The sequence below is a fragment of the Oncorhynchus mykiss genome, chromosome 6 (assembly GCF_057628025.1).
Source record: "Oncorhynchus mykiss isolate SJ-2025 chromosome 6, ASM5762802v1, whole genome shotgun sequence".
Lineage (NCBI taxonomy): Eukaryota > Metazoa > Chordata > Actinopteri > Salmoniformes > Salmonidae > Oncorhynchus > Oncorhynchus mykiss.
This window is the reverse complement of record NC_143027.1, coordinates 17,290,469-17,317,360: the sequence shown is the minus strand read 5'-3', so window position 1 is coordinate 17,317,360 and position 26,892 is coordinate 17,290,469. Positions and strand designations below refer to the sequence as shown.

At 41.6% G+C, this 26,892-nt stretch overlaps 1 protein-coding gene across 1 annotated transcript; it reads left to right on the top strand.

The window, feature by feature from the left end:
* The first annotated feature begins 158 nt into the window (after positions 1–158).
* On the top strand, positions 159–26,403 carry LOC110525339 (snRNA-activating protein complex subunit 4). The gene is made up of 25 exons (XM_021605370.3): positions 159–349; positions 8,369–8,509; positions 8,659–8,699; positions 8,778–8,856; positions 9,008–9,039; positions 9,145–9,285; positions 9,425–9,550; positions 9,639–9,717; positions 9,815–9,896; positions 10,087–10,188; positions 10,398–10,470; positions 10,570–10,734; positions 11,021–11,171; positions 11,542–11,648; positions 11,801–11,895; positions 13,920–14,011; positions 14,118–14,203; positions 14,295–14,756; positions 16,795–16,884; positions 18,745–18,925; positions 22,640–22,710; positions 23,091–23,147; positions 23,804–23,843; positions 24,374–25,914; positions 26,019–26,403. The coding sequence occupies exons 2-25, from the start codon at positions 8,383–8,385 to the stop codon at positions 26,112–26,114; spliced, it is 4,116 nt and encodes a 1,371-aa protein (XP_021461045.3). The 5' UTR covers positions 159–349; positions 8,369–8,382; the 3' UTR covers positions 26,115–26,403.
* Positions 26,404–26,892: the final 489 nt, after the last annotated feature.

Here is a 26,892-nt window from a genome sequence, read left to right as displayed (position 1 = left end):
GCGTTTGTGTGGTATGGTGGATATTTCATGCTTTTGAAGATTACAACGCTACATTTGATTGTTTTAATCAAGGAATTTAGTTGGAACATTCGATCATCTAAATTGTTTATGAATGCCACGATATTAAAAATAACCAACTTTGATTCCTTCAAAATTGCATGCTGGGAAATTTTTAATGTTTCAGCTGTGTTGTTTGCGGCGCGTAGAGATGTTAAACGAATAAGCATGCCAAACAATTTCATTGTGATTTAGCTAGCGAGCCAGTTACTTGTTTTAATATTTACATAATATTTTGTAAATCATAACAGATCATCAAGACATCTGTTAACCTGTCTGCATTTGACACTTGGTAAGTCGAGCTAAATTAGACCAGACTTGTTGACTGATGCTGAAATTGACGGATGTTGCTTTTGCATTAGGGTCATTTCAGGTGTTTGTTAGTTACTGAATTAGCTGCAAATGTTATGTTGTCGTTGCTGCTCGCGCATGGGTCCAACACGCCCCACCAGCTCGAGTTTCCACTAGTTTGCGAGCTACCTACCACAGCCACAAAGTCCAAATTGGCTATATTGTAAAAATATACTTTGTCTTAATTTAAGGGTGGATATAAGATTAGCAGTGTGGTTAAAATTAGGTTTAAAACCAAATGTTAAGAAGGAAAAATTGTAGAACTGGGCGGGGATTATGACTGTGCCTGTGGTAACTATTCACAAATCAAACTTTGTCACATGCGCCGAATACAAGTGTAGACATTACGGTGAAATGCTTACTTACCAGCCCTTAACCAGCAGGGCAGTTCAAGAAGAGTTAAGAAAATATTTACCAAATTAACTAAAGTAACAATAACGAGGCTATATACAGGGGGTACCGAGTCAGTGTGTGTAATTTGTACACTTAGGTAGGGGTGAAGTGACTGCATAGATAAACAGCGAGTACCAGCAGTGTACAAAATGGGCAGAAGTTTTTTGGTCCTAGACTTGGCGCTCCGGTACGGCTTGCCGTGCAGTGCTGTAGCAGAGAAAACAGTCTTGACGATTTAATGGGCTTCTCTCTGACACCGCCTATTATATAGGTCCTGGATGGCAGGAAGCTTGGCCCCCAGTGATGTACTGGGCTGTACGCACTACCCTCTTTATCGCCTTACAAGTTGGCTACACCGCTCGCTTAAATAGGTCCTGGATGGCAGGAAGCTTGGCCCCAGTGATGTACTGGGCTGTACGCACTACCCTCTTTAGCGCCTTACAGGCTGGTTACACCGCTGGCGTTGCAAAATAAATGTATACATCTATATTATTCAATTATTGCACCCACACTGCTCGATTGTGCCAACGAGCGTCTGCTTTGCCAAGGGCGAAAATAGAAGTCAGTTCTATTTGTGACGCAGATCACGCTGAAAGTCCTGCCTCTCCCATCTCCTCATTGGTTATACCCACGTGGGTAATTGAAAGATGCAATGTTTTTGCCGGTTGTCATGGTAAAGTGTAGATGCCAATCACCATATAATTTCAAAGATGAAACAGCAAGCTAGCTATATAGGACAAATTAGCTAGCAAATGCAAGCTAACTAGCTAAATTGCCATACATGTTTAATGCTTTTCGACCTGTCCCCAAATTAATGTCACTGGTTGAGTTTGTTTTGATATTTTAAACTGTGTGTCGGGATCGCGTTTGGTGTAGAGAGACAAAATAAATGTATGCACGATGGCGCACGCGCACCAATTTATTTGTCATCAAACTCGATCATGACATGCTGGTTAAAATATCAAAACAAACTCTGAACCAATTACATTAATTTGGGGACAGGTCGAAAATCATTAAACATTTATGGCAATTGGTCCTATTTAGCTAGCTTGCTGTTGCTAGCTAATTTGTCCTGAGATATAAACATTGAGTTGTTATTTTACCTGAAATGCACAAGGTCCTCTACTCTGACATTTAATCCACACATAAAACAGTCAACTGAATCGTTTCTAGTCATCTCTCCTCCTAGGCTTTTTCTTCTCTTGACTTTATATTGCAATTGGGACCTTTCATAAATTAGGTGCATTACCGCCACCGACCTCATCTTTCAGTCACCCACGTGGGTATAAACAATAAGGAGATGGCACTTGGTACCTGCATCTATAAACCAATGAGGAGATGGGAGAGGCAGGACTTGCAGCGCGATCTGCATCACAAATAGAACTGACTTCTATTTTCGTCCTTGGCAACGCAGATGCTCGTTGGCGCGCGCAAGCAGTGGGTGCAATAATTGAATAATATAGATTTCTAAATTTATTTAGCAACGCTCAACGCGACGCGAGCGACGTAGTCAGCCTGTAAAATAGAAGTCAGTTCTATTAATGACGCAGATCACGCTGCAAGCCCTGGGGACTCCCCCATCTCCTCATAGAAGCAGGTACCCACGTGCCATCTCGTCATTGGTTGTATTTAATGAAGCTGCCAATTGATGACTTCTGAGGCGTCTGTTTCTCAAACTAGACACTCTAATGGACTTGTCGTCTTGCTCAGTTGTGCACCGGGGCCTCCCACTCTTTCTATTTTGGTTAAGGCAAGTTTGCTCTGTTCTGTGAAGGGAGTAGTACACAGCGTTGTACGAGATCTTCAGTTTCTTGGTAATTTCTCGCATGGAATAGCCTTCATTTCTCAGAACAAGAATAGACTGATGAGTTTCAGAAGAAAGTTCTTTATTTCTGGCCATTTTGAACCCACAAAATGCTCCAGATACTCAACTGGTCTAAAGAAGACCAGTTTTATTGCTTCTTTAATGAGGACAACAGTTTTCAGCTGTGCTAACATGATTGCAAAAGGGTTTTCTAATGATCAATTAGCCTTTTAAAATGATAAACTTGGATTAGCTAACACAACGTGCCATTGGAACATAGGAGTGATGGTTGTTAATGGGCCTCTGTACGCCTAAATCAAATGTATTTGTCACATAGACATGGTTAGCAGGTGTTAATGCAAGTGTAGGGAAATGCTTGTGCTTCTAGTTCTGACCATGCAGTAGTATCTAACAAGTAATATAACCTAACAATTTCACAACAACTACCTTACACACACAAGTGTAAAGGAATGAATACGAATATGTACATAAAAAATATATAAATGAATGACGGCCGAATGGCATAGGCAAGATGCAGTAGATGGTATAGAGTACAGTATATACATATGAGATGAGTAATGTAGGGTATGAAAACATATGAAGTGGCATTGTTTAAAGTGGCTAGTGATACTTTTTTGCCCCACTGTAAATGTATTTAGTCAGCCACCAATTGTGCAAGTTCTCCCACTTAAAAAGATGAGAGGCCTGTAATTTATCATAGGTACACTTCAACTATGACGGACAAAATGAGAAAAAAAATCCAGAAAATCACATTGTAGGATTTTTAATGAATTTATTTGCAAATTATGCTGGAAAATAAGTATTTGGTCAATAACAAAAGTTTATCTCAATACTTTATTATATACCCTTTGTTGGCAATGACAGAGGTGAAGACTTACAGAAAGCGTTTGACAAGGTTTTCACACACTGTTGCTGGCATTTTGTCCCATTCCTCCATGCAGATCTCCTCTAGAGCAGTGATGTTTTGGGGCTGTTGTTGGGCAACACAGACTTTCAACTCCCTCCAAAGATTTTCTATGGGGTTGAGATCTGGAGACTGGCTAGGCCACTCCAGGACCTTGAAATGCTTCTTACGAAACCACTCCTTCGTTGCCCGGGCGGTGTGTTTGGGATCATTGTCATGCTGAAAGACCCAGCCACGTTTCATCTTCAATGCCCTTGCTGATGGAAGGAGGTTTTCACTCACAATCTCACGATACATGGCCCCATTCTTTCCTTTACACGGATCAGTTGTCCTGGTCCCTTTGCAGAAAAACAGCCCCAAAGCATGATGTTTCCACCCCTATGCTTCACAGTAGGTATGGTGTTCTTTGCATGCAACTCAGCATTCTTTGTCCTCCAAACACGACGAGTTGAGTTTTTACCAAAAAGTTCTATTTTGGTTTCATCTGACCATATGACATTCTCCCAACCTTCTTCTGGATCATCCAAATGCTCTCTAGCAAACTTCAGACGGGCCTGGACATGTACTGGCTTAAGCAGGGGGACACGTCTGGCACTGCAGGATTTGAGTCCCTGGCAGCGTAGTGTGTTACTGATGGTAGGCTTTGTTACTTTGATCCCAGCTCTCTGCAGGTCATTCACTAGGTCCCCCCGTGTGGTTCTGGGATTTTTGTTCACCGTTCTTGTGATCATTTTGACCCCACGGGTGAGATCTTGCGTGGAGCCCCAGATCGAGGGAGATTATCAGTGGTCTTGTATGTCTTCCATTTCCGAATAATTGCTCCCACAGTTGATTTCTTCAAACCAAGCTGCTTACCTATTGCAGATTCAGTCTTCCCAGCCTGGTGCAGGTCTACCATTTTGTTTCTGGTGTCCTTTGACAGCTCTTTGGTCTTGGCCATAGTGCAGTTTCAAGAGTGACTGTTTGAGGTTGTGGACAGGTGTCTTTTATACTGATAACAAGTTCAAACAGGTGCCATTAATACAGGTAACGAGTGGAGGACAGAGGAGCCTCTTAAAGAAGAAGTTACAGGTCTGTGAGAGCCAGAAATCTTGCTTGTTTGTAGGTGACCAAATACTTATTTTCCACCATAATTTGCAAATAAATTCATTAAAAATCCTACAATGTGATTTTCTTTTCTCATTTTGTCTGTCATAGTTGAAGTGTACCTATGATGAAAATGACAGGCCTCTCTCATCTTTTTAAGTGGGAGAACTTGCACAATTGGTGGCTGACTAAATACTTTTTTGCCCCACTAAGTATTTGATACATCAGAAAAGCAGAACTTAATATTTGGTACAGAAACCTTTGTTTGCAATTACAGAGATCATACGTTTCCTGTAGTTCTTGACCAGGTTTGCACACACTGCAGCATGGATTTTGGCCCACTCCTCCATATCCTTCAGGTTTCGGGGCTGTCGCTGGGCAATACGGACTTTCAGCCCCCTCCAAATATTTTCTATTTGGTTCAGGTCTGGAGACTGGCTAGGCTACTCCAGAACCTTGAGATGCTTCTTACGGAGCCACTCCTTAGTTGCCCTGGCTGTGTGTTTCGGGTCGTTGTCATGCTGGAAGACCCAGCCACGACCCATCTTCAATGCTCTTACTGAGGGAAGGAGGTTGTTGGCCAAGATCTCGCGATACATGGCCCCATCCATCCTCCCCTCAATACGGTGCAGTCGTCCTGTCCCCTTTGCAGAAAAGCATCCCCAAAGAATGATGTTTCCACCTCCATGCTTCACGGTTGGGATGGTGTTTTTGGGGTTGTACTCATCCTTCTTCTTCCTCCAAACACGGCGAGTGGAGTTTAGACAAAAAAAGCTATATTTTTGTCTCATCAGACCACATGACCTTCTCCCATTCCTCCTCTGGATCATCCAGATGGTCATTGGCAAACTTCAGACAGGCCTGGACATGCGCTGGCTTGAGCAGGGGGACCTTGGGTGCGCTGCAGGATTTTAATCCATGATGGCGTAGTGTGTTACTAATGGTTTTCTTTGAGACTGTGGTCCCAGCTCTCTTCAGGTCATTGACCAGGTCCTGCCGTGTAGTTCTGGGCTGATCCCTCACCTTCCTCATGATCATTGATGCCCCACGAGGTGAGATCTTGCATGGAGCCCCAGACCGAGGGTGATTGACCGTCATCTTGAGCTTCTTTCATTTTCTAATAATTGCGCCAACAGTTGTTGCCTTCTCACCAAGCTGCTTGCCTATTGTCCTGTAGCCCATCCCAGCCTTGTGCAGGTCTACAATTTTATCCCGGATGTCCTTACACAGCTCTTTGGTCTTGGCCATTGTTGAGAGGTTGGAGTCTGTTTGATTGAGTGTGTGGACAGGTGTCTTTTATACAGGTAACAAGTTCAAACAGGTGCAGTTAATACAGGTAATGAGTGGAGAACAGGAGGGCTTCTTAAAGAAAAACTAACAGGTCTGTGAGAGCCGGAATTCTTACTGGTTTGTAGGTGATCAAATACTTATGTCATGCAATAAAATGCAAATGAATTACTTAAAAATCATACGTGATTTTTGTTTTAGATTCTGTCTCTCACAGTTGAAGTGTACCTATGATAAAAATTATAGACCTCTACATGCTTTGTAAGTAGGAAACACTGCCGATTTTGCAGGTTATCAAATACTTGTTCTCCCCACTGTATGTGTGTGCAGAGTGGCACCAGATTATTATAGTTTTTAAATAATAAAAGTAGTTAATAAATAAAATGTGAAACGTAACTATAATATTCTTGGGGTGGCTTAGTGGTTAGAACGTTGGGTCAGTAACTGAAAGGTTGCTAGATCGAATCCCTGAGCTGACAAGGTAAAAATTTGTCGTTCTGCCCCTGAACAAGGCAGTTAACCCACTGTTCCCCAGTAGGCTGTCATTGTAAATAACATTTGTTCTTAACTGACTTGCCTAGCTAGCTAAATGAAGGTAAAAAATAAATACAAAAATTAACTAGCATTGAAAAAGTTAATCCATTCTTCTCTAAGTATCTCTCTCCCTAATTTTTGAATCACACTTGTAACGTCAGCAGGCTATGCTTTGGAGGGGGAGGGGCTGGTAGCCTTCACACACACACACACACACACACACACTGGCAAAGATTTTCAGCTGTCAGGAAGGCATACACTGGAATGAGGGCTTTGCATAGGTGCTTTATTGCATTTTATTGCAGGACTGGAAAAAAATGCCTGGAATGTAAAACAAAGTTATTAACCAGTTCCCATGCTTTTAAAATAACTGTTATTTTCCGGAACAGTATAAATTACTTTTGTTCTGATTTTGTCCCTAGAATAAAAAATGTATTGTCCAGATTTCTGTTCTGTTCCCTGAACTGGTTCCAACCCATGGTATTAATGTTCAGAACGAGCGTCTGAACTCTTAAGAAAAGTCCCAGCCAGAAGATACTATCGGCAATAGGCACTAGGCACTAGTGCACAGTGCATTCGGAAAGTAATCAGACCCCTTTTTACACATTTTATTACGTTGTAGTCTTACTCTAAAATGTATTCAATTGTTTTTAATTAATACATTTACTTACAATACAGTATTCAGACCCTTTACTCAGTACTTTGTTGAAGCACATTTGGCAGCTATTACAACCTCGAGTTTCTCCAATTCTTCTTTGCAGATCCTCTCAAGCTCTGTCAGGTTGGATGGGGAGCGTCACAGCTATTTTCAGGTCTCGCCAGAGATATTCAATTGGGTTCAAGTCCACATGTGACTCTTGGCATTCAGGCCAAAGAGTTCAATCTTGGTTTCATCAGACCAGACAGCTGCCTTTTGGCAAACTCCAACCGGGCTTTCATGTGTTTTTTATTGAGGGGTGGCTTCCGTCTGGCCACTCTACCATAAAGGCCTGATTGGTGGAGTGCTGCAGAGATGGTTGTCCTTCTGGAACGTTCTCCCATCTCCACAGAGGAACTCTGGAGCTCTGTCAGAGTGACCATCGGGTTCTTTGTCACCTCCCTGACCTAGGCCCTTCTTCCCTGATGGCTCAATTTGGCTGGGCGGACAGCTCTATGAAGAGTCTTGGTGGTTCAAACTTCTTTTCCATTTAAGAATGATGGAAGCCACTGTGTTCCTGGGGACCTTCAATGCTACAGAAATTTTTTGGTACCCTTCCCCAGATCTGTGCCTCGACATAATCCTCTCTCGGAGCTCTTACTGACAATTCCGTCAACCTCATTTGCTCTGACATACACTGTCAAATGTGGAACCTTATGGAGACAGTTACGTTCCTTTCCAAATTATGTCCAATCAATTGAATTTACCACAGGTGGACTCCACAATCAAGATGTAGAAACATCTCAAGGATGATCAATGGAAACAGGATGCACTTGAGCTCAATTTCGAGTCTCATAGCAAAGGGTCTAAATACTTATGTAAATAAGATTTCTGGTTTAAAATGTTAGTACTTTTGCAAACATTTCTAAAAATCTGTTTATTCTTTGTATTTTATGGGGTATTGTCTGTAGATTGAGGATTTATTTTTTTGTTAATCCATTTTAGGATAAGGCTGTAACGTAACAAAATGCGGGAAATATTGCTGAATACTTTCTGAATGCACTTATGTTAGCGTCTATGAATGGGTTACAAACAGTAACTCTGTAACTCCCAGTAATGGAAACCAAACATCTTTGGTTAAATCACATTATCTGGTGTAACAATCTGTAGCTATGTTGTAACTAGTGTAATGTTTAGGTTAACTTAACTAGCTAGCTACTGTATTTTTAGTGTATTTTGTGCTGTTAGCTGATCCCTGGTTTTGTTATCATTCATTACCCATTGTTTTTAAAAGGTGCCTCATTCATTATGTCCTCGGATGACCTTCTTGCACAGAGGGAGAGAATCGAACGCCAGATTTTGGCGCTGGAGCAAAACCTTGGACCCGAAAGCAATTCCGGCATAGAAGTTCAATCTTCAGACAGTTGTGCATCTGGTTGGTATCTAAAGCATGTCAAAACATTGTTGCAGTGGGCTTGTATAGAGAGGACACCCTGACTCCTGCACTAATCATAGAATACAATTTAGTCTTCAAAACTCCTTGGCATGCTTCTTAAATCTGTTATTTGTTTTCACTGCTGTCAGATGATGGATCAGACGACAATGCTTCTCAACCAGAAGATTTGGTAAGACTTACCAATATTACCTTGTGACCATGATTTATTTCAGGTGATTTGAGAAATAATGTCAACCTGCTCTTCTAGGGTTCTCCGGGGAACCTGGAGGCAGAGCGGGAGCGAATACAGAGGGAGATTGAAGAGTTGGAGTCCACTCTTGGTCCAGGTGCATTTAATGCTGAGATTTTGTCAGGTAGCCAAGGCCATTGCCTTGTGTTGTTTCAACAGGTTATTCATTGTTTCAGGGATTTAAGTTTCTGCTAGTATACATTTATACCGGGAGTGAGTGTGACCCCTTTTATAATGTGTTGAAACAGATGTGGATGGCCAAGGAAGTTCAACAGAATTGGTTAGTATTGATTAGCATTTTCACAATTCCAGCACTCCAGTTTGTTACATGATATAAGGTTACTGTAACATGGCCTTGCGCTCTCCTTTCTCCCATGTCTGGTAGAGCGAAGAGGACAGTGCTGAGGAGCTGGACCTACCCCAGAACACAGATACATGTCTGCAAATTAACCTGGTTTATCAGGAAGTGTTGAAAGAGAAATTAGAGTACCTGGAACAACTGTTAACAGACAATCAACAGCAACAAGTAAGAGACCAATAACTAATAGCCCACAGCTTCTCTTAAAGGTGTAGTCTGAAATCTGTTCAATTAATCTTTTCAAGTTTTTGCACTGTGCTGTGCAATGTCCATGCGATGTAATATTTTTTGTTGTTTTTCCCAACAGAAAGAGATTATGTCTCAGCTATCTGGCACAGGAACTCCCCAGGCTACCACATCTGGAGAACCCACACTGAAGCTTTTCTTGGGGAGCTTTCTGATGCCCTATTTCAGAGATAAAGTCACATTTCTGGTAGGGATGAGTTCTGATTCAGTACAATATGAGCATGGTCAAGGGGTTATACCTACATGATTTTACATTGCCTCTCTAATTCCCACAGGGCCCACCCGCTAATCCAGAAACCAGGGAGAAGATGAGTAAAAGAATCAGACCTACTCACGACGTCAAGATGAAAAAATGTGAGCCTAAAAATAATAATTGTTAGACCTTAGTGCTCCTTGCATCCTTGTTAACTGACATCACCATTATCGGAGAGTGACTTTAAATATTTTTCAGGGGAGGGGTGGCAGAAGACTCTGCTGATAAATGCTGTGGTCAAAGACAGCATGAAACGCATGATACAGCCCAAGCTGTCCAAGTAAGTAAAGGGTGATTGTTTTACCCTGAATGGTATCTTTTGATAATGGGAATGTCTTATTTGCTACATTTTGAAAATCACAGGAGCAAAACTTCAGATTTTTACATAGGGTTTATGAAATGTAGGTAAACATTTTTAGGATTGGTGTTAACAAATTGGCCTACATGAATGACATGATTTTGTCTCAAAGGGTTGAATACCTTACACAGAAAATGGCCAAAGCTGAAGACATGGAAAAGCTAATCCTGCGGAAACAAATCACTGAAATTGAAAAGGACATTGAGGCCATCAGGTGATTACCATCATAACTATTTTACAGGAAATAACAATCTAGCCTATTAATTCCAAGATAACACTGGTTATCTTGTCAGACATGTCTGTTTTGTGTTTGTTCTCACTTTACATGAAGAGATGAAATGGATTGAATTGTTCAACTCCTTTTGTGGTTCCTGAGTCAAACCATTTCTATATAACTGTTGCCGGATCTGCTTTCCCTTGCAGTGCACTGAAGGAGGATGAGCTGATGGGTGGCCGCTATGATGACCATGACTGGCAAAAGATTTCCAATATTGATGTGGGTCAAGTAACTGCTGTCTTCTCCTCCATTCATGTGTTTGTTTTGCTATTGCTAAAAAGGCTTAAATGTTGATGCTAACATCTTATTCCTATCCAGTTTGAAGGCATCCGTGAAGCTGAGGACATAAAAAGCTTTTGGCAGAACTACCTGCATCCCTCCATTAACAAAGCCAGTTGGAAGGAAGATGAAATTGAGATGCTCAAGAAAGTTGCTGTGCAATATGGGCACCACAACTGGGATCAGATTGCTGATAAACTTGGGGTAAGACCAGACAGTATTGGTCAAATAGCCTCATGATTGTTACACTCTCCTATCAGTGGGATCCAGAGGTGATATTTCTAGTCCTGATTTGTACAGTTTGATTGATTGATTGATTATACTTTGTTTAGAGCGCAGTACCTGATACTGAACCGTTAGGTTTCTCGGTTGTAGGTAGGTCAAGTGTAATTCCCTGAACATCCTACCATTACCAATTTCTTTGAATGTGTAAACTATTCAGGTTTGTCCATTCTGAACTCATGTCCTCTCCTCTGTCTGTCACACACAGACCAACAGGACAGCCTTCATGTGTCTCCAAACATACCAACGCTACATCTGCACCGACTTCAAGAGGAGGATGTGGTGCAGAGTGGAGGACGACATCCTTAGAGAGCTGGTGGAGAAGATGCGGATAGGGAACTACATCCCTTACACCCAGAGTAAGTCCCCACCACCCAATGTACACCCTGGCTTTTACTCATCATCTATGTTATTGTTGGTGCACATCGATGACAGTTGTTATTGTTGTCCCCAGCTTATGTACCAATCTTTGTAAGGCTCCAGTAGGAGCGTTAACTGATGAAATTGTATGCACTCACTACTGTAAGTCGCTCTGGATAAGAGTTCTGCTAAATGACTCAAATGTAAATATAAATGCAAAGCTCTCAAGGTACTGTCCACTGCTCTACTCTACTGATTTTTCTCTTCGGAAAAAGTGCTTGTTCAATACAAGTTACTGTAGCTTGTCATGGTAGTGCATCATGTGTTGGGTTCTGGGAATTCAGCTCCATGATTTCTGTTGTACTCCAGTCTCCTATTTCATGGAGGGCCGGGATTCATGCCAGCTGATGTATCGGTGGACTCAGGTTCTGGACCCCACACTCACAAAAGGCCATTGGTCTAAAGAAGAAGATGAGGTATGGGCAGGAGGGCTTTTGGCTTTTTTTGTTGGGAATAGTATCTTTAGCTTCATCTAATCTGTTCCCAGGAAATGTTGTGATGTGCCCATATGTACAGTATAAATATTTGATAATATAAGTTGTGCTCTGATTTTTGTTTGTTGTTGCAGATGCTACTGAGAGCAGTGGCTAAACACGGGGCGGGGAACTGGTGGAAGATGCGTCAGGATGTGCCTGGCAGAAATGATAGCCAGTGTAGGGACAGGTGAAGACTTCTATTGACTCTGCTCGATAGAGCCAACGCATTGACCAAACTCTCACAACGTTCACTGAAAGTCTCCCTGATGGCCACCCTATTCTAGTTAACTCAAACTTGAAAAAGTATTATAAACTGGGTGGTTCGTGCTTTGAATGCTGATTGGCTGACAGCCATGCAGGACATGACATATTTTTTTGGGTCCACCAGCCACTTTGCCAGGTAGATCAAAATATCTACCAGCCACTCAGATTTTTTGGTTACACATTACTTGAAACCCAGCGTCAACACGTTATTACATGCTCATAACATGTCATATGTCATAACAGTTGACATAACCTGCCATAATAGGGTCATAACACTCATGACCCATATATTTACACCTGTTGTGACATTGTGTTATTTTATGGCTGGTTATGAAGCCTACTTAAGAGTGCGAAAACCCACATTTATGCAAATTGTTTTTTTCCCTGCCGAGAAGTTTCCGTTAGTTTGAAAGTTTGTTTCTGAAGTCCTTTGTTGTAATGAATTATTTAGTCACTTTTTTTTCCATCATATTTAAAATAACTTGCAGAGAATACACTTCATGATGAAGTATAATGACCATCCTCTGTCTCTTTACTTGTACTAAGAAAATACACTTTGACACTGTCAAGAAGCATTATGACCATCATAATCATATATAAGCCAGATAGGCCTATCACGTACATGCCCTTCATCAGTCAATGTCAGTCATCACGTACATGTCAGTCATCAGTCAAAAAGAGGGTGTCTAGTCCTGCTCCTGCATTCATCCCAGTCATCAGTAACAGAGCATTGGGGTAGGTGCATGTCTGACATCAATTTGTACGCAATTACAATGATAATTTAACATGGTCAATTTCAGAAAATGTTTTATAGCAAACATATTATTGACAAGTAGGCTATGGTGAAATGGAATGTTTTGCCATGTTTTGTGGGTTTTCACACTTATGTATGTGGCATAACCTTCCATAAAATAATGCAATATAGTCACAACAGGTCTAAATATAAGTGTTATGACCATGTTATGTAGCTGTTATGACGACTCAATGTGTTATCAGACAAAATGTGTTTCAGACAAAATATTTAAATTCAGCTAAAATTACACCAACAAAACACAAAAAAAATGTATGAACATGCTTTGTAAAGACCGGAGTCTTTTTAACCAAAATATCACAGATGAGACAAAAAATGAGGTTATCATGGTAGTGCGACTCCAGTCATGTTTGTGCCTGTGAGAGTCTGAATAGTAGAAGCATTGTCTTCTCTTCCCTAGCAGTTGAAACTCAAACATAGAAAAACAGCCTAGCTTGTGAACACAACAATGTAAATAGCCAAGAAACACAAGGATAAAATCTCACTTCAGTAGATTTTGGTTTCAAGTGAATTATACCAACTTTTATGCCTGTGCGCAGCGCTTCTAAAAATGAATCTGTCACTCAGCTCTTAACATGCGCACAGCCCCCAGCCAGGCAGTGTTGCAGCTCGAAATGCAATAGGCTGTGTAGGATTCGTAGTTTGACTATGTGCGACTAATTTACCAGCTATGAAACTAAACGGCAGAAATACTTTGAAAACAGCTACTGCAGCGTTTATTTGACTATAAATGTGATCATACTTGACTTTTTATTCACAAATGCGAGTGAAATGAGCCCTGAACACCCGCCAACATGGCTGGTGAAATGGACATCTTACACTCCAATGCCAAAATCTACCCGCAGGTGGCGGGGTGTTAATTTTAGACCCTGCAGCCATCGTATATCAGATCGAATATCACGGTATGACAAAACAAATATTTTTACTGCTCTACGTTGGTAACCAGTTCATAATAGCAATAAGGCACCTCAGGGGTTTGTGATATATGGCCAATATACCATGGCTAAAGGGCTGTATCCAGGCACGTTGTGTGTAAGAAAAGCCCTTAGCCGTGGTATATTGGCCATTTACTACACCCCTCGGCCTTGCTTAATTTGAATATACGGTCACTGACAAACCGCTGCTTCATTCTGTAGGTATGTGGACGTCCTGATTGGGAACGTGAAGAAGGGGCCATTTGACGAGGAGGAAAAGGCGCAACTCCGACAATTGGTGGAGAAATATGGATGTAGGAACTGCTATAGAAAGCTGACTCGCATAGAAACTATATCAAAATAATCGGGTTACCTTTCTTGATAATCAGGTCTAACAGTTTATTTTGTCCTTTTCTATAGGTAAATGGGCTAAGATAGCTGCTGAAATGCCTAACAGAATTGACAGCCAGGTCCTTCAACAGTGGAGGACAATGACAGGGTACAAGGTGAGTGTTGACTATGTAGCCTTATTGTCCTTCTCAACTCAGTCTGTAACACTGAACATACAGTTAATTACTCTCTTATTTTTGTAAACAGCCCAGACCTCGGAGGGACAGAAGTAGAAGAGGATTGCAGAGGAGAAAGGCAGTGGCTGTGAGGAGCATCAAGAGTAGGCAGAAGACTAGAAGGCTAGACAATGATGTGCACTCAAGCGCCGATGAAGAGGAGAGCGTCAAGATGGAATTTATGGACAGTGATGACGAGAAGAAACAGAAATTCTTTGAACTGTACGGATCTGATCAGGAAAGTGACATTTTTGAAGACTACACCCAACCAGACATGGAGCAATGGATCCCCATGCGAGAGAAGCAGTTTGAAGGGATGGTGAGGAGTGTGATGGTTGAACGGCCCAGCAAGTACACAACGCAAGAGCAGGCAGCGACGGACAGCCAGGCCGCAGCACGCAAGTTCATGGTGGTCCGCTCCACCGTCCTGGACCGCTTTGGCGAGCCTGCTGCCACTGTCATTGGACAAAACCCCCCAATCCTGGCAAAGAAGGTACCAGCATTTATTTATTAACAGTCATGTGATTCGTTGCACCATTATGTGTATAGCGTATGCAGATTTTGAACACCCATCCCTAGACCGGCCTATATGAAGTTGTCAACCTAAAATGAGTGCAACCATTGTCATTTTGTTCCCAAATACCACCATCATAAAGCAGAGACTAGATCTGCATCAGTAACCATAGCTACATATTAAATTAATCTGAATGTATCACAAAATGGGATCACGAGGCAGTTAACATTTAATAAACATTCAATCGTTCATCAGCTGTGTAGCTCATTTTAAAGTGAGTCTCCTTTGTTTATGAACTCAGCAATATGATTCTTATTTTAGAATATGTAGTAAAGTTACAGTGCCTTGCGAAAGTATACGGCCCCCTTGAACTTTGCGACCTTTTGCCACATTTCAGGCTTCAAACATAAAGATATAAAACTGTATTGTTTTGTGAAGAATCAACAACAAGTGGGACACAATCATGAAGTGGAACGACATTTATTGGATATTTCAAACTTTTTTAACAAATCAAAAACTGAAAAATTGAGCGTGCAAAATTATTCAGCCCCCTTAAGTTAATACTTTGTAGCGCCACCTTTTGCTGCGATTACAGCTGTAAGTCGCTTGGGGTATGTCTCTATCAGTTTTGCACATCGAGAGACTGAAATTTTTTCCCATTCCTCCTTGCAAAACAGCTCGAGCTCAGTGAGGTTGGATGGAGAGCATTTGTGAACAGCGGTTTTCAGTTCTTTCCACAGATTCTCAATTGGATTCAGGTCTGGACTTTGACTTGGCCATTCTAACACCTGGATATGTTTATTTTTGAACCATTCCATTGTAGATTTTGCTTTATGTTTTGGATCATTGTCTTGTTGGAAGACAAATCTCCATCCCAGTCTCAGGTCTTTTGCAGACTCCATCAGGTTTTCTTCCAGAATGGTCCTGTATTTGGCTCCATCCATCTTCCCATCAATTTTAACCATCTTCCCTGTCCCTGCTGAAGAAAAGCAGGCCCAAACCATGATGCTGCCACCACCATGTTTGACAGTGGGGATGGTGTGTTCAGCTGTTTTGTTTTACGCCAAACATAACGTTTTGCATTGTTGCCAAAAAGTTCAATTTTGGTTTCATCTGACCAGAGCACCTTCTTCCACATGTTTGGTGTGTCTCCCAGGTGGCTTGTGGCAAACTTTAAACAACACTTTTTATGGATATCTTTAAGAAATGGCTTTCTTCTTGCCACTCTTCCATAAAGGCCAGATTTGTGCAATATACGAGTGATTGTTGTCCTCTGGACAGAGTCTCCCACCTCAGCTGTAGATCTCTGCAGTTCATCCAGAGTGATCATGGGCCTCTTGGCTGCATCTCTGATCAGTCTTCTCCTTGTATGAGCAGAAAGTTTAGAGGGACGGCCAGGTCTTGGTAGATTTGCAGTGGTCTGATACTCCTTCCATTTCAATATTATCGCTTGCACAGTGCTCCTTGGGATGTTTAAAGCTTGGGAAATCTTTTTGTATCCAAATCTGGCTTCTTCACAACAGTATCTCGGACCTGCCTGGTGTGTTCCTTGTTCTTCATGATGCTCTCTGCTCTTTTAACGGACCTCTGAGACTATCACAGTGCAGGTGCATTTATACAGAGAATTGATTACACACAGGTGGATTGTATTTATCATCATTAGTCATTTAGGTCAACATTGGATCATTCAGAGATCCTCACTGAACTTCTGGAGAGAGTTTGCTGCACTGAAAGTAAAGGGGCTGAATAATTTTGCACACCCAATTTTTCAGTTTTTGATTTGTTAAAAAAGTTTGAAATATCCAATAAATGTCGTTCCACTTCATGATTGTGTCCCACTTGTTGTTGATTCTTCACAAAAAAATACAGTTTTATATCTTTATGTTTGAAGCCTGAAATGTGGCAAAAGGTCGCAAAGTTCAAGGGGGCCGAATACTTTCGCAAGGCACTGTAGCTGGCTAACCGATTGATTCCTGCTTTGAGCATGCAACATTCTCTGTATGTGTTCCTTCTAAAGGATTACAACAGTGACCTGGCCATGCTCCAGGTATGCTATGGAGAGGTGAGGAACCTGATCACTTGGAAGAAAACAAATGCCACAAAACATGTAAGTTGCCAGGTGACACTCAAAAATTACACATATTTTCATTTAGCCCCTCTTTGTGGTAGAACAGGTGTTTCAATTGCTTTTTATCCCAAACAAATATGATTCCAGTGGATACATTTTTGTTCATTTGTTAGAATAGATTTAGTGAAAATTAGAACAATTTTTTTAAAGGAAATGTTGATAAAATGTTTGATTATTAGAATCCATCAATAAATCCTATTGTTTCATACAAATAAATATAGTAAAAGCTTGAATCTAGGTAAGAACAGTGTGTTAAAATAGTTGTGTGCTCTAAGGTTTCGTTGCATAGCCTATCTAGCTCAATCGATGATGGAAATTGAGCTTTGTTATTACAGAGGTCTTCTCCTCGCAAAGCCTGTGATGTGTGTCTTCTGTTTTCTATGTACAGTACCAGTCAAAAGTTTGGACACACCTACTCATTCAAGGGTTTTTCTTTATTTTTACTATTTTCTACATTGTAGAATAATAGTGAAGACATCTAAACTATGAAATAACACATACCGAATCATGTAGTAACCCAACAAGTGTTAAACAAATCAAAATATATTTGTGATTCTTCAAAGTAGCCACCTTTTGCCTTGATGACAGCTTTGCACACTCATAGCATTCTCTCAACCATCTTCATGAGGTAGTCACCTGGAATGCATTTCAATTAACAGGTGTGCCTTGTTAAAAGTTCATTTGTGGAATTTCTTTCCTTTAATGATTTTGAGCCAATCAGTTGTTTTGTGACAAGGTAGGGGTGGTATACAGAAGATAGCCCTATTTGGTAAAAGACCAAGTCCATATCGTGGCAAGAACAGCTCAAATAAGCAAAGAGAAACGACAGTCCATCATTACTTTTATGACATGAAGGTCAGTCAATGCAGAAAATTTCAAGAACTTTGAACGTTTCTTTAAGTGCAGTCGCAAAAACCATCAAGTGCTATGATGAAACTGGCTCTCAGGGGGACCGCCACAGGAAAGGAAGATCTGGATAAGAGTTAACTGGACCTCAGATTGCATCCAAATAAATTATTCACAGTAACCGACACATCTCAACATCAACAGTTCAGAATCAGGCCTTCATGGTCGAATTGCTGCAAAGAAACCACTACTAAAAGGACACCAATGAGAAGAAGAGACTTGCTTGGGCCAAGAAAAACATGCAATGGACATTAGACTGGTGGAAATCTGTCATTTGGTCTGATTCCAAATTTGAGATTTTTGGTTCCAACCGCCGTGGCTTTGTGAGACGCAGAGTAGGTGAACGGATATCTCTGCATGTGTGGTTCCAACCGTGAAGCGTGGGGGTGCTTTGCTGGTGACGCTCTCTGTGATTTATTTAAAATTCAAGGCACACTTAACCAGCATGGCTACCACAGCATTACGCCATCCCATCTGGTTTGCGCTTAGTGGGACTTTCATTTGTTTTTCAACAGGACAATGACCCAACACACCGCCAGGCTGTGTAAGGGAAATTTGACCAAGGAGAGTGATGGAGTGCTGGATCAGATGACCTGACCTCCACAATTACCCGACCTCACGGCAATTGAGATGGTTTGGGATGAGTTGGCCCACAGAGTGAACGAAAAGCTGCCAACAAGTGCTATGTGGGAACTCCTTCAAGACAGTTGGAAAAGCATTCCTCATAAAGCTGGTTGAGAGAATGCCAAGTGTGTGCAAAGCTGTCATCAAGGCAAAGGGTGGCTACTTTGAAGAATCTCAAATATAAAAAATATTTTGATTTGTTATTTCATAGTTTTGATGTCATCACTATTATTCTACAATGTAAAAAATAAAAACCCTTGAATGAGTAGGTGTGTCCAAACTTTTGACTGGTACTGTACATGTCTGCAGAAAAACAGTGGGTCTACAAGCAGTGACCAGGGGACGCCTCACAATTGCTCAAGGCAAAAGTACTCCTCTGCCAACAGTGAAACCTACACCACTCTCAACTATTCCCTTCAGTTGGCAGTCACTCCCTGGGTGGGCAATGTGCTTATGCCCCCACCAATCTCTTCAAACAAGCTCAGTGAAGGTACTTTATCAGTTGTCACAGGTAATACATCCTAACTTCTCTCACTTGTAGATAAGTAAAATGAGCGTTCTTGTTGTTAAATAATGGGTTTTGGAAGACAGAACCAAGGACTTGACCCAGAGTTATATACAGTAAGTGTACAAAACATTACGAACACCTGCTCTTTCCATGCCGTAGAATGACCAGGTTAAAGCTATGATCCCTAAGTGATATCACTTCTTAAATCTACTTCAGTCCGTGTAGATGAAGGGAAGGAGACAGGTTAAAGAAGGATTTTGAAGCCTCAAGATAATTGAGACATGGATTGTGTATGTGTTCCATTCAGAGGGTGTATATGCAAGACAAAAGATTGAATTGCCTTTGAACGGGGTATGGTGGTAGTTTGGCCAGGTTTTAAAATGGCTGCTATGTTAGCGCCTTTATTCTATACATGTTGGTGATGTAACAATACGAGAGTGCCTCTGATGGTTCCCTCTGAAATTACCCACTGTAAACAAGCAAAACAGAGCTGCAAATGTAACATGTTTTTATTGATTAGCATTCGGGATAATGTGTATCCAAGTCTGTACTGTGTTGTGATGTCAACAAATTGCAAATAAACAGCACAATGCGGAAGCTTCAATTATCACTTAGCAACAGCTATGGAGGAGAAAAGTGGCACTCTTGGAACATTCAGACACAGTGGGGCAAAAAAGTATTTAGTCAGCCACCAATTGTGCAAGTTCTCCCACTTAAAAAGATGAGAGAGGCCTATAATTTTCATCATAGGTACACTTCAACTATGACAGCCACAATGAGAAAACAAATCCAGACAATCACATTGTAGGATTTTTAATGAATTTATTTGCAAATTATGGTGGAAAATAAGTATTTGGTCAATAACAAAAGTTTACCTCAATACTTTGTTATATACCCTTTGTTGGCAATGACAGAGGTCAAACGCTTTCTGTAAGTATTCACAAGCTTTTCACACACTGTTGCTGGTATTTTGGCCCATTCCTCCATGCAGATCTCCTCTAGAGCAGTGAAGTTTTGGGGCTGTTGCTGGGCAACACGGACTTTCAACTCCCTCCAAAGATTTTCTATGGGATTGAGATCTGGAGACTGGCTAGGCCACTCCAGGACCTTGAAATGCTTCTTACGAAGCCACTCCTTCGTTGTCCGGGCGGTGTGTTTGGGATCATTGTCATGCTGAAAGACCCAGCCACGTTTCATCTTCAATGCCCTTGCTGATGGAAGGAGGTTTTCACTCAAAATCTCACAATACATGGCCCCATTCATTCTTTCCTTTACACGGATCAGTCGTCCTGGTCCCTTTGCAGAAAAACAGCCCCAAAGCATGTTTCCACCCCCATGCTTCACAGCAGGTATGGTGTTCTTTGGATGCAACTCAGCATTCTTTGTCCTCCAAACACAACGAGTTGAGTTTTTACCAAAAGGTTATATTTTGGTTTCATCTGACCATATGACATTCTCCCAATCTTCTTCTGGAACATCCAAATGCTCTCTAGCAAACTTCAGACGGGCCTGGACATGTACTGGCTTAAGCAGGGGGACACGTCTGGCACTGCAGGATTTGAGTCCCTGGCGGCGTAGTGTGTTACTGATGGTAGGCTCTGTTACTTTGGTCCCAGCTCTCTGCAGGTCATTCACTAGGTCCCCCCGTGTGGTTCTGGGATTTTTGCTCACCGTTCTTGTGATCATTTTGACCCCACGGGGTGAGATCTTGCGTGGAGCCCCAGATCGAGGGAGATTATCAGTGGTCTTGTATGTCTTCCATTTCCGAATAATTGCTCCCACAGTTGATTTCTTCAAACCAAGCTGCTTACCTATTGCAGATTCAGTCTTCCCAGCCTGGTGCAGGTCTACAATTTTGTTTCTGGTGTCCTTTGACAGCTCTTTGGTCTTGGCCATAGTGCAGTTTGAAGTGTGACTGTTTGAGGTTGTGGACAGGTGTCTTTTATACTGATAACAAGTTCAAACAGGTGCCATTAATACAGGTAACGAGTGGAGGACAGAGGAGCCTCTTAAAGAAGAAGTTACAGGTATGTGAGAGCCAGAAATCTTGCTTGTTTGTAGGTGACCAAATACTTATTTTCCACCATCATTTGCAAATAAATTCATAAAAAATCCTACAATGTGATTTTCTGGATTTTGTTTTCTCATTTTGTCTGTCATAGTTGAAGTGTACCTATGATGAAAATGACAGGCCTCTCATCTTTTTAAGTGGGAGAAATAGCACAATTGGTGGCTGACTAAATACTTTTTTGCCCCACTGAATACCGCATGGGCTAAACTCCATATATACACTGAGCATACCAAGCATTAGGAGCACCTTCTTAATATTGACAGCTTTGCACACTCTTGGCATTCTCTGTTTTTCCAACAGTCTTGAAGGAGTTCCCACATGCTGAGCACTTGTTGGCTGCTTTTCCTTCACTCTGCAATCCAACTCATCACAAATCATCTCAATTTGGTTGAGGTTGGGCGATTGTGGAGGCCAGGTCATCTGATGCAGCACTCAATTACTATCCTTCTTGGTAAAATAGCCCTTACACAGCCTGGAGGTGTGTTGGGTCATTGTCCTGTTGAAAAACAAATGATAGTCCCACTAAGCCCAAATCAGATGGGATGGCGTATCGCTGCAGAAGGCTGTGGTAGCAATGCTGGTTAAGTCTGCCTTGAATTCTAAATTAATCTCAGACAATGTCACCAGCAAAATTCCCCCACACCATAACACCTCCTCCATGCTTTACGGTCTGAAATACACATGTGGATATAATCCATACACGCACACCTCATCTCACAAAGACATGGAGGTTGGAACCAAAAATCTCCAATTTAGACACCAAACCAAAGGGCAAATTGCCACCTGTCTAACGTCCATTGCTCGTGTTTCTTGGCCCAAGCAAGTCTCTTCTTATTATTGGTGTCCTTTAGTGGTTTCTTTGCAGCAATTCAACCATGAAGGCCTGATTCACACAGTCTCCTCTGAACAGTTGATGTTGAGATGTGTCTGTTACTTGAACTCTGAAGCATTTATTTGGGCTGCAAATTCTGATACTGTTAACTGCTAACTAATGAGCTTATCCTCATTAGAGAATGGGAGACCCATTCTAACTCTGGGTCTTCCATTCCTGTGGCGGTCGGCATTAGAGACGGTTTCATCATATCGCTTGATGGTTTTTGTGACTGCACTTGAAGAAATGTTCAAATTTCTAGAAATGTTCCGTATTGACTGGCCTTCATGTCTTAAAGTAATGATGGACTGTCGTTTCTCTTTGCTTATTTGAGCTGTTCTTGCCATAATATGGACTTGGTCTTTTACCAAATAGGGCTATTTTCCGTATGCTTCCCACAGTTGTCAAGTTGGCTGGATGTCCTTTGGGTGGTGGACCATTCTTGACACACGGGAAATTGTTGAGCATGAAAAACCTAGAAGCGTTGCAGTTCTTGACACAAAACGGTGCGCCTGGCGCCTACTACCATATGGTAGTATACCCCGTATGTTTCAACTGTCTCAAGGCATAAAAATCCTTCTTTAACCCATCTCCTCTACCCTCCTTCATCTGCACTGATTTTAAGTGGGTTTAACAAGTGACATCAATAGTGGATCCTAACTTTCACCTGGTCAGTCTGTCATGGAAATGTTAATGTTTTATATAGTCAGTGTATATGACTCTAAATTGATCCTACTTTCTCTTGTTTTTGTAGCTGACATGGTGCGAGAGAGATCAGAGAGCATTGGACTCACCAAGACCCCAGTGTTCTTGTTCTTTCTGCAGGTAGGGAATGAACCCAGTGGGGGCAACATTTTTATATGAATGAGCACAATAATGCCATTATGTTAGTTGGGTTTTTCTTATGGATGCGAGCACCTAGGCCTATGCAGAAATTCTGGCATGTATTCTAATGCTGATAGACAAACACGAATGACTTCACGCTACATACAGGAAAAATGGAACACATTTTACAACATATGTTCTTTATTGGCATATCAAGAGCACATGACTAGCTATTATGGTACCAAATTAATGCATCATAATCTCAGTCCAGAATATCTGAAAAGGGTTAACTGATAATGCCATATTTTGAATCCATTGTCAGCCGATCCTGATCATATGAACATTTTATATTATGCATTTTCTAATGCAATCTGAAACAGGTCCTCCGTGTGGATGCTGGAGGCTGTAAGCAGATAATTAAAATGCGTAACAAACAAGTGAGTATAATTTACTACACCATAAACAAAAAGTCCTCATACTTTAAAACATTTACAGTTTTAGGTTTTTGCATCTATATAATAATTGCTACTTACTGTGCATTCAGACCCCTTTACTTTTTCCACATTTTGTTACAGACTTATTTTAAAATTGATTAAATTAATTAAATCATCAGACAAGTCTCTGAATGTCCTTGAGTGACCCAGCCAGAGCCCGGATTTGAACCCGATCGAACATCTCTGGAAAGACTTGATAGTAGCTATGCAGCGATGCTCCCCATCCAATCTGACAGAGCTTGAGAAGATCTGCAGAGAAGAATGCGAGAAACTCCCCAAATACAGGTGTACCAAGCTTGTAGCATCATACCCAAGAAGACTTGAGGCTGTAATCGCTTCCAAATATGCTTCAACAAAGTACTGAGTAAAGGGTCTGAATACTTATGTAAATGTAATATTTCTTTAAAAAATGCAAAAATGTCAACCTGTTTTTGCTTTTTCATTATGGGGTATTGTGTATAGATTGAGGGGGGGGGACAATTTGATACATTTTAGAATAAGTCTGTAAGGTAACAAAGTAAAGGGGTCTGAATACTTTCCAAATGCACTGTATAAGCAATTTGAACAGAGCAATTGTGATGTCAATTTATCTGTTTCAGGCGGTACTCACAGGACACAGATCTTGGGAAGCAAAACAGGGTAACATATTATGTTTGTATATCGCATTGAATATGTCATACCCTGTGAAAGTGATGTCCACTTCCCCTTTACTTCCGTATCGATTCCCATGCTGTTTTGAATGGGCTTCGTGGTTATTTTAAAAAAATTATGAAAATGCAGCCATTTTAAAATGTATATACAATTGTGTTTGTGGATGAATTGACCTCTGTCAGATCCCTTTTATGATGTTTATGCGCTTGAAGACCAGTGCACTACTTTCCTGCACGTTGAAGACAAAAAAAATCAACTACAAAAGTTGAGAAACTTGAGGCTGAGGGGCAGTCACTTCCTGCTTACTTTCTCTGCATGCTCTCGCCACCAAAAATCACTTATTAATTAGCTAAGAGCTTCAGCACCCCGATCAGCGATGGTCAACTGCAAAGTTTTTAAAAACAACAAATCTATTCATTGATATTAAACGAAAAATTTATTTTTTATAATTGTGGTAATTACACCCATATGTGAATTATGTTTTACATAAATGCCTCTTTTTATTTACTTTATTCTAGCTTTATTGAAAAAAACAACGCAACGGCATGGTCCCAGAACGGTAGCCAGTATGCTGAAACGGAAGGGAAACGAGCAGCAGAACAGCCAGCAACAGAACAGTCAACTTGTGATGATGATCCCTCAGACCTTTGTCATTGGACAGCCTGTAGTACAGTCCACCCCACATCCTATGGTCCCATTCACTCCAACTTCCAGACAACTCATGCCTTCTACACTTACCCAACCCGGACCCTCAACCCCCAGCCAACCTATACTCCCTGCTCCTGTCCAATCCTCAACCATAATAGACAGGGTGAATGTTCAGGTAAATGAGAATCTTTCAGCAAAGAAACGCAATCTCAAACCTACTGAGAAATCACAGGCCCCCAAAGAGGTCAAGGATGCTGCAATTGCAAAAAAGTCAGTGGAACAGTCGCCTAAACGCAAGAAAGCCCGTATGCAAAGTCCTCCCAAAGGAAACCTGGTTGGCCAACTTTCTAACATAACTCTGTCCCCTCCACAAACAGCCTGGGTCCTGACACGCGATGGACTTGTGCCAATCAGTGGCATGGGCATTCAGATGACACCTCAGAATCTACCAGCAAATGCTTTTGCACCTGCTTGTCCATCACCTGTTATTATCAACCAGCAAGTCCCTTTAACACTAAATGCTGCTGCTGCAGCACAGGCCTCCTCCAATGTGACCCATGTCTGCCCATCTCCCTCTGCATCATCCATAGCACAGGGAACTGCCTCCCCATCTGTTTTCTCCTCTCCCTCCGCCTCCACTACCTTCATAAGCAACACTGCTCCAAGGATGACCAACCCAGTGAACAGCATGATAATGACTAACCCAGTCCTGCAGACTGTGGCAACCACTGGTCCCCAGCTCAATGCAGTGTCACCTGTTCTCTCTGTTCCCAAGAACACAGTCATCTCGGCTCCCATTAGACCACAGACTGGCCCGCCACAGGCTTTCGTCCTCAACGTCCCTCCAGGCTCTCTTCCAGCCTCATTCCCTCAGGGAGCCTTCCAAATCGTCCAGCTTTATCCCCCTAAACGTGTCCCTCCACCCCGCAATCCAGAAGTAATACAGTTTGATCCCAACCTGATGTTCATGGAGGACCCGGCCAAAGTGAGCGAGTGGTTGAATGGCAAGAATGGAATTGCGCTTCCGGAGTTGGATGTCACTCTACCCTACCTTCCCCCCTTTGTCAGCAGCCTAGATACCCTGTCGAGTCTCCTGAAATGTAAAAAGACATTGGCAATTAGTGCCATGATGGTCCTGCACCCAGAGGAGAAAGAGAACCAGGAAGAGGAGCAGCAGGTAGCGGCAGTGCGGAGCCTCGTGGCAGAGCGTTTCATCCATAACCCGGGCTACCTCCTCCTGAAGGCTCGCTTCTTGTCTTGTTTCACCATGCCTGCTCTTCTGGCTACTATCAATCCAGTCAAATTCCCCATGTCTCCCACCCCGGACCACAGTGATGTGGAGGAGGAACCTTTCAGGAACCCTCCAGGGATGCAGATCTATACTTTGTATGAACAGCAAACAACACTCCAGGTGAGTTCAGTCTCAAACCAATCCTCCTTCTTATGTTCGATACACTGCCTTTCTATCCTCTTCTCTCACTGAACCGTTGAGCGGATCTCATGTTCTTTTCTCAGGCCCCTCTGCTAAGCACTGATGGAACAGGATCTCCTGCCACCTTCTTCTCCGGAATCACCACAATAAATAAAAGCCGTGACCTAGACATGGAGTAATTGGAATAGTTTTGGAATGTGTCATCTTACGGGTTAAACCAGGTTTTTGTGTTTAAAAGTTCTTACCAATTTTGTTGTGATGTCAGTGTCATAAAAAGGGATGTTACTGGAAATAGGAGGTAGCTGTATTCTATGACGTCACTCATTACAGTATAGTTGCTGTTGAAATTGTACTTAATGAATGGTTCATATTTGTACTTGTTTTTGTTTATAATTTAACTATTTACACAATGTATAAGAATAATTATGTTGACCTGTACATATTTTGTAATAAATCATTCTGTTAATCAATGCGTATACATTGGATCTGCAGAGCACATTGGTCAGATCGACTCTCAACAACCAGTTTTTTTTTGCAGACCACATAGTGGTCACCGAGGGTGACATTTTCATGGTGCATAATAGTTCAAATCTGTGCAGAAAATACTAGCTATAAAACTCTAAAGCTCTACTAGCTAAAAAATTATATTCTGTCACTGTTTTATTTTTGGCCAGAAATATCCTCAGTGGTGAACCTTACCTGTGAGTAAATGTTTATTAGCCAGGATGCAAAAGTTTATTAGCCTCAAACTAAGGATTCAAATGTTTATTAGCCCAAAGGATTATGCAGTTTCATGAGTGATGCAAAATTCTGGTAACTTTCCCAAAATTGTCAGGTTTTCCAGAAGTCCTGGTTGAAAGATTTTCAGAATCAAGACGGAATAAACAGAATGTTGTGAATTCTCAAACCACGATTTCTGGAAAAGCTGGGACTTTTGGGAAAGTTACTGGAATTTTG

What these genes read in the sequence shown, in the direction of transcription:
- LOC110525339 (XM_021605370.3), top strand. Translation starts at nt 8,383, where the DNA reads ATGTCCTCGGATGACCTTCTTGCACAGAGGGAGAGAATCGAACGCCAG. An exon ending in AAAAGATTTCCAATATTGAT is followed by an intron (nt 10,471 to 10,569) that starts GTGGGTCAAGTA and finishes ATTCCTATCCAG; the next exon opens with TTTGAAGGCATCCGTGAAGC. An exon ending in CCCCAATCCTGGCAAAGAAG is followed by an intron (nt 14,757 to 16,794) that starts GTACCAGCATTT and finishes TTCCTTCTAAAG; the next exon opens with GATTACAACAGTGACCTGGC.